The sequence below is a fragment of the Stegostoma tigrinum genome, chromosome 6 (genome assembly GCF_030684315.1).
Source record: "Stegostoma tigrinum isolate sSteTig4 chromosome 6, sSteTig4.hap1, whole genome shotgun sequence".
Classification (NCBI taxonomy): Eukaryota; Metazoa; Chordata; class Chondrichthyes; order Orectolobiformes; family Stegostomatidae; genus Stegostoma; species Stegostoma tigrinum.
The window spans coordinates 46,003,095-46,020,388 of record NC_081359.1 but is presented as its reverse complement, the minus strand read 5'-3'; the positions used below and the strand labels follow the sequence as shown (position 1 = coordinate 46,020,388).

General features: G+C 44.6%; 1 protein-coding gene across 20 annotated transcripts in view; it reads left to right on the top strand.

Annotated features, from left to right (window-relative positions):
• The window catches only part of khk (ketohexokinase), a 275,763-nt gene that overhangs the window by 136,712 nt on the left and 121,757 nt on the right, over positions 1 to 17,294 (top strand). For 19 of the 20 annotated variants that reach the window (XR_009445837.1, XR_009445836.1, XR_009445829.1 and 16 more), the window contains one exon: positions 9,546 to 9,662. Coding sequence is in view for 8 of the 20 variants with exons in the window: in XM_059646531.1 (XP_059502514.1) it covers positions 9,546 to 9,662 (117 nt within the window). In the remaining 12 variants the exon portion in view is untranslated. Of the gene's footprint in view, positions 1 to 9,545; positions 9,663 to 13,394; positions 15,386 to 17,294 lie in introns of those variants that run through there. The other variant, XM_059646530.1, reaches the window with a different exon arrangement.

Here is a 17,294-nt window from a genome sequence, read left to right as displayed (position 1 = left end):
ATATTTTTAAAAAATGAGCAGATAATTTACTTGACTAAAGTTGGCTGAGTTGGACAGGACATTGCAAGGACTTAATCTGTTTGTTTTTTCAAAAAAGTACTGTCATGATACCATTAGTATCCACTTAGTTTAATGTTCCTTCTGAAAGATGCCTTTAACAATGCCTGTTAACATTGGAGTATCTCATGACTAATAGGATTAGACTAACAAGTGGCAACTGACAAATCAAACAAGTGCCAGGCAATGAACACTTCCAAAAAGACAGAATCAAACTCATCCCTTGATATTTAATGGCATTACCATCACTCAGTTCCCCACTGTTGGCATTCTAGTAGTTACCATTGACCAGAAAATGAACTTTCATCATAAATACAGTTGATAGAAGAGCAAGTCAGAGGCTAGGAATCCTGCAGTGAACAACTGCAGTGATTAAAGGGAGTCAGCATGGCTTTGTGAGGGGCAGGTCATGCCTTACAAATCTTATTGAGTTCTTTGAGGAAGTCACGAGACAGGTTGACGCGGGTCGAGCTGTGGGTGTGGTGTACATGGACTTCAGCAAGGCATTTGATAAGGTTCCCCACGGCAGGCTCATTCATAAAGTCAGGAGGTATGGGATCCAGGGTGATTTGGCTGTCTGGATTCAGAATTGGTTGGCTGACAGGAGGCGGAGAGTGGTTGTAGATGGTAAGTATTCTGCCTGGAGGTCAGTGCTGAGTGGTGTCCCGCAGGGCTCTGTTCTCTGGCCTCTGCGCTTTGTAGTTTTTATAAATGACTTGGATGAGGAGGTTGAAGGGTGGGTTAGTATGTTTGCTGATGACACAAAGGTTGGAGGTGCCGTTGATAGTATCGAGGGCTATTGCAGGCTTCAGCGAGACATTGACAGAATGCAGAGCTGGGCTGAGAAATGGCAGATGGAGTTCAACCTGGATAAATGCGAAGTGATGCATTTTGGAAGGTCGAACTTACATGCTGTATATAGGATTAAAGGCAGGATTCTTGGCAGTGTGGAGGAACAACGGTGTTCAAGTGCATAGCTCCCTCAAAGTTGCCACCCAGGTGGTTAAGGTTGTTAAGAAAGCATATGGTGTTTTGGCTTTCATTAACAGGGGGATCGAGTTTAAGAGCCGCAAGGTTATGCTGCAGCTCTACAAAACCCAGGTGAGACCACACTTGGAATATTGTGTCCAGTTCTGGTCGCCCTATTAAAGGAAAGATGTGGAGGCTTTGGAGAGGGTGCAAAGGAGGTTTACCAGGATGCTGCTTGGGCTGGAGGGCTTGTCTTACGAGGAGAGGTTGACTGAGCTCGTACTTTTCTCTCTGGAGAGAAGGAGGAAGAGTGGTGACCTGATCGAGGTGTACAAGGTAATGAGAGGCATGGATGGAGTTGATAGCCAGAGACATTTCCCCAGGGCAGGATTGACTGCCACGAGGGGTCATAGTTTTAAGGTGTTAGGAGGAAGGTATAGAGGAGATGTCAGAGGGAGGTTCTTCACCTAGAGAGTTGTGAGCGCATGGAATAGTTTACCAGTGGTAGTCGTGGAAGCAGAGTCATTAGTGACATTTAAGCCACTGCTGGACATGCACATGGACTGCAGTGAATTGAGAGGAACGTAGGTTAGGTTATTTTATTTTTGGATTAGGATTATTCCACGGTACAACATTGTGGGCCGAAGGGCCTGTACTGTGCTGTACTTTTCTATGTTCTATGTTCTAACTTACCTCCTAAACCCCAAAATCCATTCCACTTTCTACGTTTCTACAAGAATGAAATATAGGTGTGGCAAGTTAAATGAACCTTGGATGACCAGGGATCTTATGACCTTGGTCAAAAAGAAAGAGGGAGCATACATAAAGTCTAGGAGGATTTGAACTGATGACCCGTTGAAATATATAAGGAAGGTAGGAAAGAACTCAAACAAGAAATTAGACGGGCGAAAAGGGGTCATGAAAAGTTGTTAGCAAACAAGGTTATGCAGAATCCCAAACCTTTTTGTACATATATAAAGAGAGTATGGATGACAGTATAAGGAAGGGGTGGAGGTTAGATAGACCTTAGGTTTAGGGTAAAAGTTCAGCACAACATCGTGGGCCGAAGAGCCTGTACTGTGCCGTACATAGAACATAGAACATAGAACAGTACAGCACAGAACAGGCCCTTCAGCCCACAATGTTGTGCCGACCATTGATCCTCATGTATGCACCCTCAAATTTCTGTGACCATATACATGTCCAGCAGTCTCTTAAATGACCCCAATGACTTTGCTTCCACAACTGCTGCTGGCAACGCATTCCATGCTCTCACAACTCTCTGCGTAAAGAACCTGCCTCTGACATCCCCTCGATACTTTCCACCATCTCTCCCTATTTATCCCAGTTACCACTAACATGTATTTTTTCCCTCTCACCTTCTTTATTTCTACCTTCTTTGGGTTCTCTACCATATCAATGTGTACTTTAATTTTAACATAACCATCATCCCCATATTTCCTAACTCCTGTTGCTATTATTCGTCAATCCCTAACTGTTCCTGCATGTTTAGTCATGGGCCCGAGGTCTTTAGATTGGTGCCCCTAATTTACGAGTAGTATCACATGGGGTGCGGCACCTGGCACATTGTACCATTTTTTCCAAAAATTCGTTCTTCCTAACTTGTAGCACTGCTGCCTGTTTTCCTATCATTATAGCTTTGCCCACTAAATGTGGTCATATCAGTGGCATGAGTGACACTTCATTGTAAATACAGTATCACATTTGTAAATATATATAGGTAGTTTGAATCATCATCTGTTTGATTGATTTGTCATTTAAGCTCTGTTACAAGACTGAATTAAGAATAATTCATTAATAAAGGATAAATTAACTTTCCCTAATGGAATATGATGTTGGAACTCTTTCCGAAGGAGTGCCCATTTTTTCGTATCACGTGGTGACATTTCATGTTATCATTGTCGAATGTGGGAGCATCAGATGTTGTGAAGCTTGCAAACAATTGTTAACTTTTAATAAAAAGAAAGAGCAAACAATAAAGCTGCATTTACATTTGAGATTTAAAAGAGGCCGAATGAAGTAGTTACAAACTTGAAGTCAATGAATGATGTCTTCATCTAACTCAGATCAATTAGGAAAACGTGTTAATGAAGTCCTCTCTGCCTCGCTATATCCACAATACACTGTTCTATTGTGGTAAGTCATGTTTCTGCTCCTCAATGTTCGCATCTTCCTCAAAAGACTACACTTCCCCAGCTCTTCAGCAGCTATCACTTCTCTGCTTTTTTTACATAGCACAGCATACTAAGAATACAGCACATTCCATCTGGGTTGTGCCACAAGTTACCACAGATTTATCCAAACATCAGAACCTCATCTTCAGGATGTGTACCATCTGCTCTACTAAGGCTGTTGTGGAAGATGCTTGGCCTGTGTCAGGAGGTTATGCAACAGAGTCACCAGCCATACAAAGAACAATAGAACACAGCAACAGGCTCATCAGCTGACACGTTTCGCCCTTCACTTACAGGATCTATATCCCACTATTCCCTTCTTATTCATGTATTTGTCCAAGTGTTTCTCGATTGCTGCTGATGCGTCCGCTTCCAGCGCTTTTCTGGCACACTCATCACCCATTGTGTAAAAAACCTGCCTTGCATGTCTCTTTTGAACTCTTGCCCCGCCCCCCCCCCCCCCCCCAACTGTGCTTTGAATCTATAGTCCCTAGTAATTGACCCCCTTCCTGGGAAAAGACCCCATACTTTCTGCTCTTTCCATGCCCTTCACAGTCTCATGAACTACTATCCTCTGAAAATCCTCCTCACTATCTGCAGTTCTACCAATCTTTGTATCATCTACAAATGTACTAATTAGATCTGCCACATTTTCCTCCAAATCTTTAATGTAGACAGTTGAGGTCTCAACACTGATCCCTGTGGAACACAGCTAGTCACAACGCTCCATTTTTCTACTGCTACCCTCTTCTATGATTAGAGTCACCAATGTCTCCTCATAGCCATTTTGTAAAACCTCCATCCCTTTGAATGCAATGTTAATCTGAGATTGTCAGGGATGTGACATGGCAGCCTCCAGGATACCTGGCACAGACTTCTAATATATGGTAATGATGATCAAAAGTGATCTGGACATCGCCTTTCAAATAGATTCAGCCATGTTATGGTGATCTCAAAAGTTTAACTGGTCTGTGCACCTGGTAGAAGCCGGCAAAGAACAAAGAAAATTACAGCACAGGAACAGGCCCTTCGGCCCTCCAAGCTTGCACTGATCAAGATCCTCTGTCTAACCTGTCATCTATTTTCTAAGGGTCTGTGTCCATTTGCTCCCTGCCCATCCATGTACCTGTCCAAATATATCTTAAAAGATGCTAATGTGTCTGCGTCTACCACCTCCACTGGCAACGCGTTTCAGGCACCCACCACCCTCTGTGTAAAGAGGGCAATGTTGGTAAAGCTGACTGCCAGGGCTTATCTCATCAAGAAGAAACAAGATGATATTATATGATCTTGCAAAAATTGCTTCAGTAACAGCATTGTGTGGATCTAGATTTGAGAGGGTACCTCTGAACCCTTGGCAGCAGTCAGTTTAAAAAAATACTGCTGTCACCTGACCATCCTGTCACTACTACTATGGCTTTAATCTAGAGTTGTCCATCTTTATGGTGATTGACCCTCTGCATCTGAGCTCCATTTCTCAACACTTGACTTCTCCAATTTTCTTAATATGCGTGCCTCCTGATAATGCCCCCAAACTTTTAGTGCCCAATTCCCAGGACCACCCTTTGACTGATTCTGTATAACTCCCCAGCTGACCTATCTGGAAATCTCCAGACTACTTGGCCTTGACCCTGGCCCAATCTCTGACTGCAAGGTTGCAGATGCCAGACCCTGATGCAGCAAGACCCTGACTGACCAAACCCTTAGACTGAGATCAAATGATGTTTTGACTGACTGTGGTGATATCCTTAGGATATCCTTAGGCCCCCTTCACTGGACTAAGGACCACTGCCCTTTGACTTTCAGACATGCCCATTTGGTTGAAGCACATGAAGTGTGTTTGCTATGTAACTACGCTGGCACATGCAGTAAGTATGACATTTCTCTGGCATGGTACAGTGCAGTAACACATCCAGCTCCTTGACTGTACTCCTGACAATCATGACAAATTACATGTCGTTTATCTGCACTAGAAGTCAAGGTAATGCTAACCTATTGTGAATCAGTAAGTTCTGAATGAATAGGCAGTGTATCAAAAGCCTAGGAAAGTTTGAGGTACTGTGATTGCTTCAGTGAGTGCTAAGAAAGCAAGTTAAGTTAATGGGAGAAGCAAGAAAGGGAGTAGGGATAAAAGTACCTACAAGTCATTCTTCTATTATGGGCAAATTATTGGAGAGGATTCTGAGAGATAGTATTTATGATTATTTGGAAAAGCATAGTTTGATTCAAGATAGCATGGCTTTGTGGGAGACAGGTCATGTCTTACAAGTCTTATCAAATTCTTTGAGGATGTGACAAAACAGATTGATAAAGGTAGAGCAGTGGATGTGGCGTATGTGGATTTTAGCAAGGTGTTTGATAAGGTTCCCCATGGTAGGCTCATTCAAAAATCAGGAGACATTCGATTCAGGGAAATTTGGCTGTCTGGATATAGAATTGGCTCTCCAGTAGAAGACAGAGGGTGGTAGTAGACAGAAAGTATTCAACCTGGAGCTTGGTGACCAGTGGTGTTCTTCTGGGATCTGTTCTGGGACCTCTGCTCTTTGTGACCTTTATAAATGACTTGGATGAGGAAGTGGAAGGGTGGGTTAGTAACTATACCAATGACACAAAAGTTGGTGGAGTTGTGGATAGTGCGGAGGGCTGTTGTGGGTTGCAATGGGACATTGACGGGATGCAGAGCTGGGCAAAGAAGTGGCAGATGGAGTTCAACCCAACAAAATTCAGTAATTCATTTTGGATGGTCGAATTTGAATGCAGAACACAGGGTTAATGGCAGGATTCTTGGCAGTGTGGAGGAACAGAGGGATCTTGAGGTCCACATCGATAGATCCCTCAAAGTTGCCACCCAAGTTGGTAGGGATGTTAAGAAGGCATGTAGTGTGTTGGCTTTCATTTGCAAGAGGCTTGAGTTTAAGAGCTGCAATGTTATGCTGCACCTCTGTAAAACCCCGTTTAGACCATACTTGGAATATTATGTTCAGTTCTAGTTGCCTCATTATAGGAAGGATGTGGAAGCTTTTGACAGGGTGCAGAGGATATTTGGCAGGCTTTTGCCTGGACTGGAGGGCAGGTCTTATATGGAAAGGTTGAGGGAGCTAGGGCTTTTCTCATTAGAGTGAATTGGGATGACAGGTGACTTGATAAAGGTGTACAAAATGATGAAAGGCATAGATAGCCAGAGACTTTTTCCCAGGACGGAAATAACTATCACAAGGGAGCATAATTTTAAGGTGATAAAAACCAAAAGAACTGTGGATGCTGTAAATCAGGAACAAAAACAAAATCAAAATCTCAGCAAGTCTGGCAGCATCTGCAAAGAAGAAAAGAGAATTAACATTTTGCGTCTACTGACTAGTTCTGAGGAAGGATCACCAGACCCGAAACGTTAACTCTGTTTTTTCATTCATAGATGCTACCAGACCTGCTGAGCTCTTCCAGCAGTTTTGCTTTTGTTTCTCATTTTAAGGTGATTGGAGGAAGGTTTAGGGGAGATGTCAGAGGTAGGTTCTTTACACAGAGAGTGGAGGGTGCATGGAACGCACTGCCAACGGTGGTAGGAGAGTCAGATACATTAGTTATATTTAAGCAACTCTTGGATAGGCACATGGATGATAGTAAAATGAAGGGTTTGCAGGTTAATTTGATCTTAGAATAGGATAATAGGTTGGCACATCATTGTGGGCCGAAGGGCCTGTACTGTGCTGTATTGTTCTATGTTCTAACCAGCTTAAAACTATGACCCCTCGTTCTATGTTCTATGTAGCCAGGGAAAGAGTTAGCCCATTCAAGGAGAAAGTAGGGAATCTATGTTTGGACTGAGAAGAGAGTTCCTAAATGAATTCTGTGTGTCGGTACTCACCAAAGAGATAAAATTGGCGGAGGATGATCTCAGGGAAGGGAATGTCTGAGCCAAGTTGCTATTAAAAGGGAGGAGGTGTTGAGCACCTCAAAAAAATTTAAACAAGATAAGTCCCCAGGTCCTGATAAGATCCATGCCAGAATATTGAGGGAGGCAAGAGAACAAATTGCTGGAGCATTGACAGACATCTTTGTATCCTCTTTAGCCACAGGTGAGGTCCCAGAGGGCTGGAGAATAGTCAATGTTGTCCCATTGTTTAAGAAGGTTAGCATGGATAATCCAGGAAATTACAGGCCTGTGAGCCTCACATCGATGTTAGGGAAATTATTAGAAAAGATTCTCTGGGTAAGACCTATGCACATTTAGATTAGATTCCCTACAGTGTGGAAACAGGCCCTTCGGCCCAACAAGTCCACACTGCCCCTTGAAGCATCCCACCCAGACCCGTCCCCTGTAACCCACACACCCCTGAACACTACGGGCAATTTAGCATGGCCAATCCACCTAACCTGCACATCTTTGGATTGTGGGAGGAAACCGGAGCATCCGGAGGAAACCCACGCAGACATGGGGAGATTGTGCAAACTCCACACAGACAGTTGCCCGAGGCTGGAATTGAACCCTGGTCCCTGGTGTTGTGAGGCTGCAGTGCTAACCACTGAGCCACCGTGCCACCCCGAGAAAGCAAATGGACTTAATAACAATTGTGTATTTGCATGTGCGTCAGGAGGGGTGGGAAGTGGAAGCGTGGGGGTTGGTGTGTCATGCCTCTCCAACTTGATTGAGTCTTTTGAAGAGCTGATGATGATGATTGATGAGGGAAATGAGGTTGATGTAGTCTACATATACATTAGTAAAGCCTTTGACAAGGACCCTTATGATCAACTCGTACACAAAGGTGAAATCACATGGTGTCAGGGGTGACCTGGCAAGATGGATACAGAAATGGTTTACTCATGTGTGACAGAGCATAGTGGTGGAAGGATGCTTTTTGGAATGGAGGGTTGTGACTAATGGTGTTCCAGAGGGATCAGTGCTCGGACCCCTACTGATTGAGATCTACACAAATGATTTGGAGGAAAATGTGGTTGGTCTAATTAGTAAGTTTGCTGATGATACAAAGATTGGTAGAGGTGTGGATAGTGAGGAGTGTTATCAGAGGTTACAGCAAAACATAAATCAGTTGGAAGCATGGGCAGGAAAATGGCAGCTGGAGTTTAAACCAGAGAAATGTGAGCTGATGCATTTTGGAAAGTCAAGTGCAGGTGGAAATTATACAGTGAATGGCAGAACCCTTCAGAGTATTGACACGCAGAGGGATCTGAGTGTGAAGGTCTGCAAATTACTGAAGGTGGCTGCACAGGTGGGTAAGGTACTAAAAAAGGCCAATGCCATGCCTGCCTTCATTGGAAGGGGCATCAAGTATAAGGATAGGCAAGTTGTGCTGCAGTTTTATAGAACTTTAGTGAGGCCACATTTGGAATATTGCATACAGTTCTGGACACCACATTACCAGAAGGATGTGGAAGCTTTGGAGAGGGAACAGAAAAGGTTTGTTGGGATGTTGCCTTGTCTGGGGATTTTAGCTATGAAGAACGGTTGGATAGATTGGGTTTCTTTTCAGTGGAATGCAGGTGTTTGAGGGCAGACCTGAAAGAAGTTTAAAAGATTGTGAACGGCATGAATAAAGTAGTAAGTATGAGACTTTTTCCCAGGGTGGAGGGGTTAATTATGAGGGAACACAGGTTCAAGGTGGTGGACGGAGTTTAAAAAAGATGTGCTAGGCAGGTTTCTCACATAAAGGGTGGTGAGTGCCTGGAACGTGCTGCAGAGGAGGTGGTAGAAGCTGACACAATAGCAGCATTCAATAAGAAAGGAATAGAGGGATACAGATCCTGTAATTGAAGATTGTTCTGGTATGGAAGTGCAAAATATGTCAGTGCAGACTTGTATACATGAGAGCTGGGCGAACAACATTGCAGGAGCTTGACAGCATCCAGGGCAAAGCAACCCACTTCATTGGCACAACATCTTCAAACATCCGCTCCCTTGACTGATTATCAGAAGCAGTTATGTGTACAAGATACACTGTGGAAATTGACTGAAGACCCTAGGCACCTTCACCACTTGCAAGTTCTCTGCCAAGCCACTCAGCATCCTGATGTGAAAAATGTATAACCATTCATTTAGTGTTGCTGGGTCAAAATAATGGAATTCCTTCCCGTATGGCTTTGTGGGTCAACCTACAGCATGTCAGCAGTTGTTCAAGGCAGCAGTTCATGCCAGCATCTCAAGGGCATGCAGGGACTGGCAATATATGCTGTCTTAGCCAGCAATGCCCAGACTCCATGAGTGAAGAGAAAAAAATAGCATCCTTTTAGTATAGAAATTCTATTAACAGGAGAAACATTTTTTGAGATTGTATCACTTACCTCCAAATCTCACATGGATTTAATTTTTAGATGTTTGTCTCAGATATGGCAACGGGGTGGAAATGCTTCCAATTCATGTACAGTACTGGCACTACTTGGTGCTCAATGTGGATTCATGGGCTCACTGACACCTGGACATGTTTCAGAGTAAGTTAAACTATTCTTTTCTGTTGTGTGACTGTATTTTTGAATCTTTGCATCAAATTATATACTTATAAAATTGTCAATGTATGCTCTGAGGTTTTGGAGTAGATTGGTAGCTCGGGTTGTGGGTGTTGAAGTTGGTTGGCTCGCCAACTGGTTTATTGTTCCACAGACATTTCGTTACCATTCTGGGTAACATCATCAGTGCAGCCTCCGATGAAGCGTCATTGTGTTTTCCCGCCTGGTTTTTAAAACTCTGGAGTCCGTTGAGCTGGATTGCCTGCCTTACTGTTTTCCTTCAATAGTTGAGTGTACATGGGGTCGTGTTCTATGTGATTATTAATGGCTTTCTTCGTGGAGTGCCAGGCTTCTAGGAATTCTCGTGCCTGTCTCTGTTTAGCTTGGCCCAGGATTTTGATATTGTCCCAGTCGAATTGAACCAGGTATTTTCATGCAGTCTGAGATACAAACCACCCATCAACAACCACAAGCCCGCAAAGGTATTAGAAATCCTCCAGAGGGTGAAGATAGATAAGTCCCCTAGGGCAGATGGGATTTATCCCAGGATCCTCTGGGAAGCCAGGGAGGAGATTGCCGAGCCTTTGGCATTGATCTTTAATTCGTCATTGTCTACAGGATTAGTGCCAGATGACTGGAGGATAGCAAATGTGGTTTCTCTGTTCAAGGAGAGTAGAGACAACCTTGGTAATTATAGACCAGTGAGCCTTACCTCGGTTGTTGGTAAAGTGTTGGAAAAGGTTATAAGGGATAGGATTTATAATCATCTAGAAAAGAATAAATTGATTAGGGATAGTCAGCACGGTTTTGTGAAGGGAAGGTCGTGCCTCACAAACCTTATTGAGTTCTTTGAGAAGGTGACCAAACAGGTAGATGTGAGTAAACCAGTTGATGTGGTGTATATGGATTTCAGCAAGGCGTTCGATAAGGTTCCCCACAGTAGGCTATTGTACAAAATGCGGAGGAATGGAATTGTGGGAGATATAGCAGTTTGGTTCAGAAATTGGCTTGCTGAAAGAAAACAGAGGGTGGTAGTTGATGGGAAATGTTCATCCTGGAGACCAGTTACTAGTGGTGTACCGCAAGGGTTGGTGTTGGGTCCACTGCTGTTTGTCATTTTTATAAATGACCTGGATGAGGGTGTAGAAGGATGGGTTAGTAAATTTGCAGATGACACGAAGGTCGGTTGAGTTGTGGATAGTGACGAAGGATGCTGTAGTTTGCAGACAGACATAGATAAGCTGCAGACCTAGGCTGAGAGGTGGCAAATGGAGTTTAATGTGGACAAGTGTGAGGTGATGCACTTTGGTAGGAGTAACCGGAAGGCAAAGTACTGGGCTAATGGTAAGATTCTTGGCAGTGTAGATGAGCAGAGAGATCTCGGTGTCCATGTACACAGACCCTTGAAAGTTGCCACCCAGGTTGACAGGGCTGTTAAGAAGGCAATACAGTGTTTTAGATAATAAAATGTGAGGCTGGATGAACACAGCAGGCCAAGCAGCATCTCAAGAGCACAAAAGCTGACGTTTCGGGCCTAGACCCTTCATCAGAGAAGAGGATGGGGAGAGGGAGCTGGAATAAATAGGGAGAGGGGGGAGGCGGACCGAAGATGGAGAGTAAAGAAGATAGGTGGAGAGAGTATAGGTGGGGAGGTAGGGAGGGGATAGGTCAGTCCAGGGAAGACGGACAGGTCAAGGAGGTGGAATGAGGTTAGTAGGTAGCTGGGGGTGCGGCTTGGTGTGGGAGGAAGGGATGGGTGAGAGGAAGAACCGGTTAGGGAGGCAGAGACAGGTTGGACTGGTTTTGGGATGCAGTGGGTGGGGGGAAGAGCTGGGCTGGTTGTGTGGTGCAGTGGGGGGAGGGGACGAACTAGGCTGGTTTAGGGATGCAGTAGGGGAAGGGGAGATTTTGAAACTGGTGAAGTCCACATTGATACCATATGGCTGCAGGGTTCCCAGGCGGAATATGAGTTGCTGTTCCTGCAACCTTCGGGTGGCATCATTGTGGCACTGCAGGAGGCCCATGATGGACATGTCATCTAGAGAATGGGAGGGGGAGTGGAAATGGTTTGCGACTGGGAGGTGCAGTTGTTTGTTGCAAACTGAGCGGAGGTGTTCTGCAAAGCGGTCCCCAAGCCCTCCGCTTGGTTTCCCCAATGTAGAGGAAGCCGCACTGGGTACAGTGGATGCAGTATACCACATTTGCAGATGTGCAGGTGATCCTCTGCTTAATGTGGAATGTCATCTTGGGGCCTGGGATAGGGGTGAGGGAGGTGGTGTGGGGACAAGTGTAGCATTTCCTGCGGTTGCAGGGGAAGGTGCCGGGTGTGGTGGGGTTGGAGGGCAGTGTGGAGCGAACAAGGGAATCACGGAGAGAGTGGTCTCTCCAGAAAGCAGACAGGGGAGGGGATGGAAAAATGTCTTGGGTGGTGGGGTTGGATTGTAAATGGCGGAAGTGTCGGAGGATGATGCGTTGTATCCGGAGGTTGGTAGGGTGGTGTGTGAGAACGAGGGGGATCCTCTTAGGGCGGTTGTGGCGGGGGCGGGGTGTGAGGGATGTGTTGCGGGAAATACGGGAGACGCGGTCAAGGGCGTTCTCGATCATTGTGGGGGGAAAGTTGCAGTCCTTAAAGAACTTGGACATCTGGGATGTGCGGGAGTGGAATGTCTTATCGTGGGAGCAGATGCGGCGGAGGAATTGGGAATAGGGGATGGAATTTTTGCAGGATGTCGGGTGGGAGGAGGTGTATTCTAGGTAGCTGTGGGAGTCGGTGGGCTTGAAATGGACATCAGTTACAAGCTGGTTGCCTAAGATGGAGACTGAGAGGTCCCGGAAGGTGAGGGATGTGCTGGAGATGGCCCAGGTGAACTGAAGGTTGGTGTGGAAGGTGTTGGTGAAGTGGATGAACTGTTCGAGCTCCTCTGGGGAGCAAGAGGCGGCGCCGATACAGTCATCAATGTACCGGAGGAAGAGGTGGGGTTTGGGGCCTGTGTAGGTGCGGAAGAGGGACTGTTCCACGTAACCTACAAAGAGGCAGGCATAGCTGGGGCCCATGCGGGTGCCCATGGCCACCCCCTTAGTCTGTAGGAAGTGGGAAAAGTGTTTTAGCTTTTATTAATAGTGGGATCGAGTTCTGGAACCAAGAGGTTATGCTGCAGCTGTACAAAACTCTGGTGCGACCGCACTTGGAGTATTGCGTACTGTTCTGGTCACCGCATTCATAAGAAGGATGTTGACGCTTTGGAAAGGGTGCAGAGGAGATTTACTAGGATGTTGCCTGGTATGGAGGGAAGGTCTTACGAGGAAAGGCTGATGGACTCGAGGCTGTTTTCGTTAGAGAGAAGAAGGTTGAGAGGTGACTTAATTGAGATATATAAGATAATCAGAGGGTTAGATAGGGTGGATAGGGAGAGCCTTTTTCCTAGGATGGAGACGGCGAGCACGAGGGGGCATAGCTTTAAATTGAGGGGTGAAAGATATCGGACAGATGTCAGAGGTAGTTTCTTTACTCAGAGAGTAGTAAGGGAATGGAACGCTTTGCCTGCAACGATAGTAGATTCGCCAACTTTAGGTACATTTAAGTCATCATTGGACAAGCATATGGACGTACGTGGAATAGTGTAGGTTAAATGGGCTTGAGATCGGTATGACAGGTCGGCACAACATCGAGGGCCGAAGGGCCTATACTGTGCTGTAATGTTCTATGTTCTAAAACAGCAGAACAAAATGGCCGCAAGATGGTAAGGGTAATGATAAACGACGTACACAACTGGCTCCACAGATACCACAGAGAAGTTACGCACCAAAAAACTTTATTCCTGGAAGTTACCGATCAAGACTGGACAACGGACATGGAATGAGCCATCAACATCAGCTAATAGACCACAAGAGCCAAGAAAAGACAGATCTTTCAAGACAAGCTGGCCACACTTACCACAAAAACGACAACAACAGATCAGACACCTGGATGAGAAACGTTTCTGACAGGAGACTGACAGACATGGAAAAAAGCTGTTCTCATCAGAGGACTGAACTACAGCTAGAGGGATGCCAACAAAATGGAATTCGTAGCCATACTGGAAGCCACACTTATGACCAACAATATCAACGAAGAATCAGAACAAACGATAAGACAGACAGTAATCCCGACACTAAGCAGAAGGAGCGAACTCAACACATTGGAAAGACAGGCCCTGGAAGGACTGAAGAAGGACAAGAACATCACAATACTACCCACAGACAAAGGGCGCCTGACAGTTATACTGAATAAAAGGGACTACATCTCCAAGGCACAGGCACTGCTCGCCAACGAAAACACATAGCGGCCAGTACAGACTGACCTGACACCGCAACTAAGCAACAAAATCCGCAACATGCTAAAAAGACTGAAACAAACAGGACAGATCAACAAGGCAGACTTCTTAAGAACGAAACCCGAAGGAACCAACACACCCAAAAAAGTGCACAAGCCGGAAGTACGCGTTAGACCCACAGTCATCCTTACCGGGCACTCCAACATACAGATTAGCCAAGGAACTACAACGGAGACTCAGGCACCTAGTCAACAAATCACCCCATCTATCCATTCAGACCAAGAATTCCTCAGCTCCATCAAAGACATAAGGATAGACGACAAGGAGACCATGATATCGTTTGATGTCACTGCCCTATTTTACATGAATAGACATACCACTAGCAAGGGAAACAATGACAGCACTACTGGAACAAGAGCAAGGCCCAGTGAAATGGCCAAACATACGAACAAATCAATGGGATGCTGATGGGATGAACTATCTCTGGATTCATAGCAAAGGTAGTGATGCTAAGACTAGAAAGGGCAAAACCCTTCCGCTATTCCAACCAAAACGCTACGTGGACGACATCTTTATCATCATTAAACATTAAAATTTGGCGCAACATCGAGGACCGAAGGGCCTGTTCTGCGCTGTATTGTTCTATGTTCTATTTTCACTGGAATAAAATTCACCACAGAGGAGGAGAAGAACAAACAGCTCCCATTTCTGGACGTCATGGTAGAGCGCAAGATAAATGGGGAACTCCAAATGAAAGTAAACAGAAAAGCCACACACATAGACCAGGTACTGAACTTCAACAGTAACAGTCCCAACACATACGAATGAAGCTGCATGCGAACACTATTTAAACAGGCGACAACACACTGCAGCAACACAGAATTATGCCAAGAGCAAGAAGAGTACCTCTTCCAGGTTTTCAAGGATAATGGATATCCAAAAAACTGGGTTAGAGGATGCCTACATGGACTACATCAGGAAGATAAAACATGCCCTGACACACACATCACACTATCCTACATCGCAGCACATTGGAACTACCCCCCCAAACTCCTGTGACTCCTGAACATCAGAGTTGCACACAAGCCCACATCAACCTCATGACGACTGTTCACCAGAACTAAAGACCCACTCCCTGCCATGGACAGGATCAATGTCATCTGTAAGGTCCCCTGCAGAGACTGTGAGAAACACGACATCAGACGAACAGGAAGGAAATTAACAAGGATACATGAACACCAAAAGGCTACAAAAAGACACGACAAATACTCATTCATCTCAATCCACACGGATAAGGAGAACCACCAGTTCGACTGGGACAACACCAAAATCCTGGGTCAAGCTAAGCAGGCACAGGCACGGAAAGTCCTAGAAGCCTGGCACTCCACGAAGAAAGCCATTAATAAATACATAGAACTCGATCCCATTTTCACTCCACTACGAAGGAAAACTGGAAGTGAACCATCCAGCTCAGTGGTCTCCAGAGTTCAAAAACAAGGCGGGAAAACACACCGACGCTTCATTGGAGGCTGCACTGATGATGTTTTAGTACGCTTTAAGGTACTTTCCTTTCTCAGTCATGTGATATTTGGTTCATTTAAAATTGATGGATGGATAATTGCCTTGGTAATATATATCAACATGATATTAATCCATTAAATCCATCCATCTTAATCCTTTCATACAGATTTCAAAGCAGAATAAGGTGATCAAAAGACTACAATAATGTCTTCTTATACAGGAAAGACACTTTAAAAACAGTACATAATATTGGAGTGATGCTGAATAGAAATGAATAATATAAACTGATCAAAGCGTGAATGGTATTGCCCAGTTTTAATTATTTAGTTTCTATTAAGCTAAGTTGTATTTTTCTTTATTGATTTGCAATTCTGATGTGAAAAGCTGAGATTTGTCATGCAGGAAACCAATTGGTTTGCAAATTTAAAGGGAATACAAAGTAAATCCGAAGATAATAATTAAACTTTTTGAACTTTTAATACACAACATTTAGCGTACATTTTAGGTTTTAGGGCTCTGAGGAAACAGAACAGTTGCATGACTGTGGAGTGAGTTCATTTCAACAGAATTGCAACCCATAGAACTAGAACATTACAGCACAGTACAGGCCCTTCGGCCCTCGATGTTGTGCCGACCTGTCATACCAATCTCAAGCCCATCTAACCTACACTATTCCATGTACGTCCATATGCTTATCCAATGATGACTTATATGTCCCTAAAGTTGACGAATCTACTACCGTTGCAGGCAAAGCATTCCATTCCCTTACTACTCTCTGAGTAAAAAAACTACCTCTGACATCTGTCCTATATCTTTCACCTCTCAATTTAAAGCTATGCCCCCTCGTGCTCGCCCTCACCATCGTCACTCACTTCTAGAGGCATACCCACTTGCAGTTTTTGCTAACTGAGCTCAGTAGTTACTCCAAATCACCGAGAATGCCCAAATGTATTTGCCTATTCAGACAGACAAGAGACATAGAATTTTGACAGCACAGAAAGAGAGCCTTCAGCCTATTGTTTTCATACTGCTCATCCATCTATTTTCCAACACTTGGCCTCGAACGCGCTTGCAGTTCTCATTTAAGTAGCACTTACAATGTCCTGAAGGTTCTCACCTCTCCTGCTGTGTTGGGCAGTAAGTTCAATAGAAACAGAAATAACAGAGGTAGGCCATTTGGCCCTTCCAACCTGCTTCACCTTTTCTTTTCTTTATTCTTTCATGGGATGAGGGCAGCGTTTATTGCCCATCCCTAATTGCTGAAATGGCAGTTTAGAGTCAACCACATTGCTGTGGGTATGGAGTCACATGTAGGCCAGACCTGGTAAGGATGGCAGTTTCCTTCCCTAAAGGACATTGGTGAACTGACAATCAACAATGGATTCATAGTCATCATTAGATTCTTAATTCCAGATATTTATTGAATTCAAATTGGACCATCTGCTGAGGTGGAATTCGAATCCAGGTCCCCAGAACATTATCCAGTGATTAACACCTCTAAGCCATCACCTCCCCTCATCTTTAATTATGATTGTGGCTGATCATTTTACTTAGTACCCTTTTTTCCGCTTTCACCCTGTACTCTTTGATTTCTTTATCCTTCTTGAAAATATTCAATGTTTTGACCTTAACAGATTTCTGTGGCAGAGAATTTCACAAGTTCAGTAGTCTCTGAGTGGAGAGAGTTTTGCTCATCTCAGCCCTGAAAAGCCTACACTGTATTCTTTAACTGTAATCCCAGGTTCTGGACTCCCCAGTTATTGGGAAAATCCTTCCTGTGTTT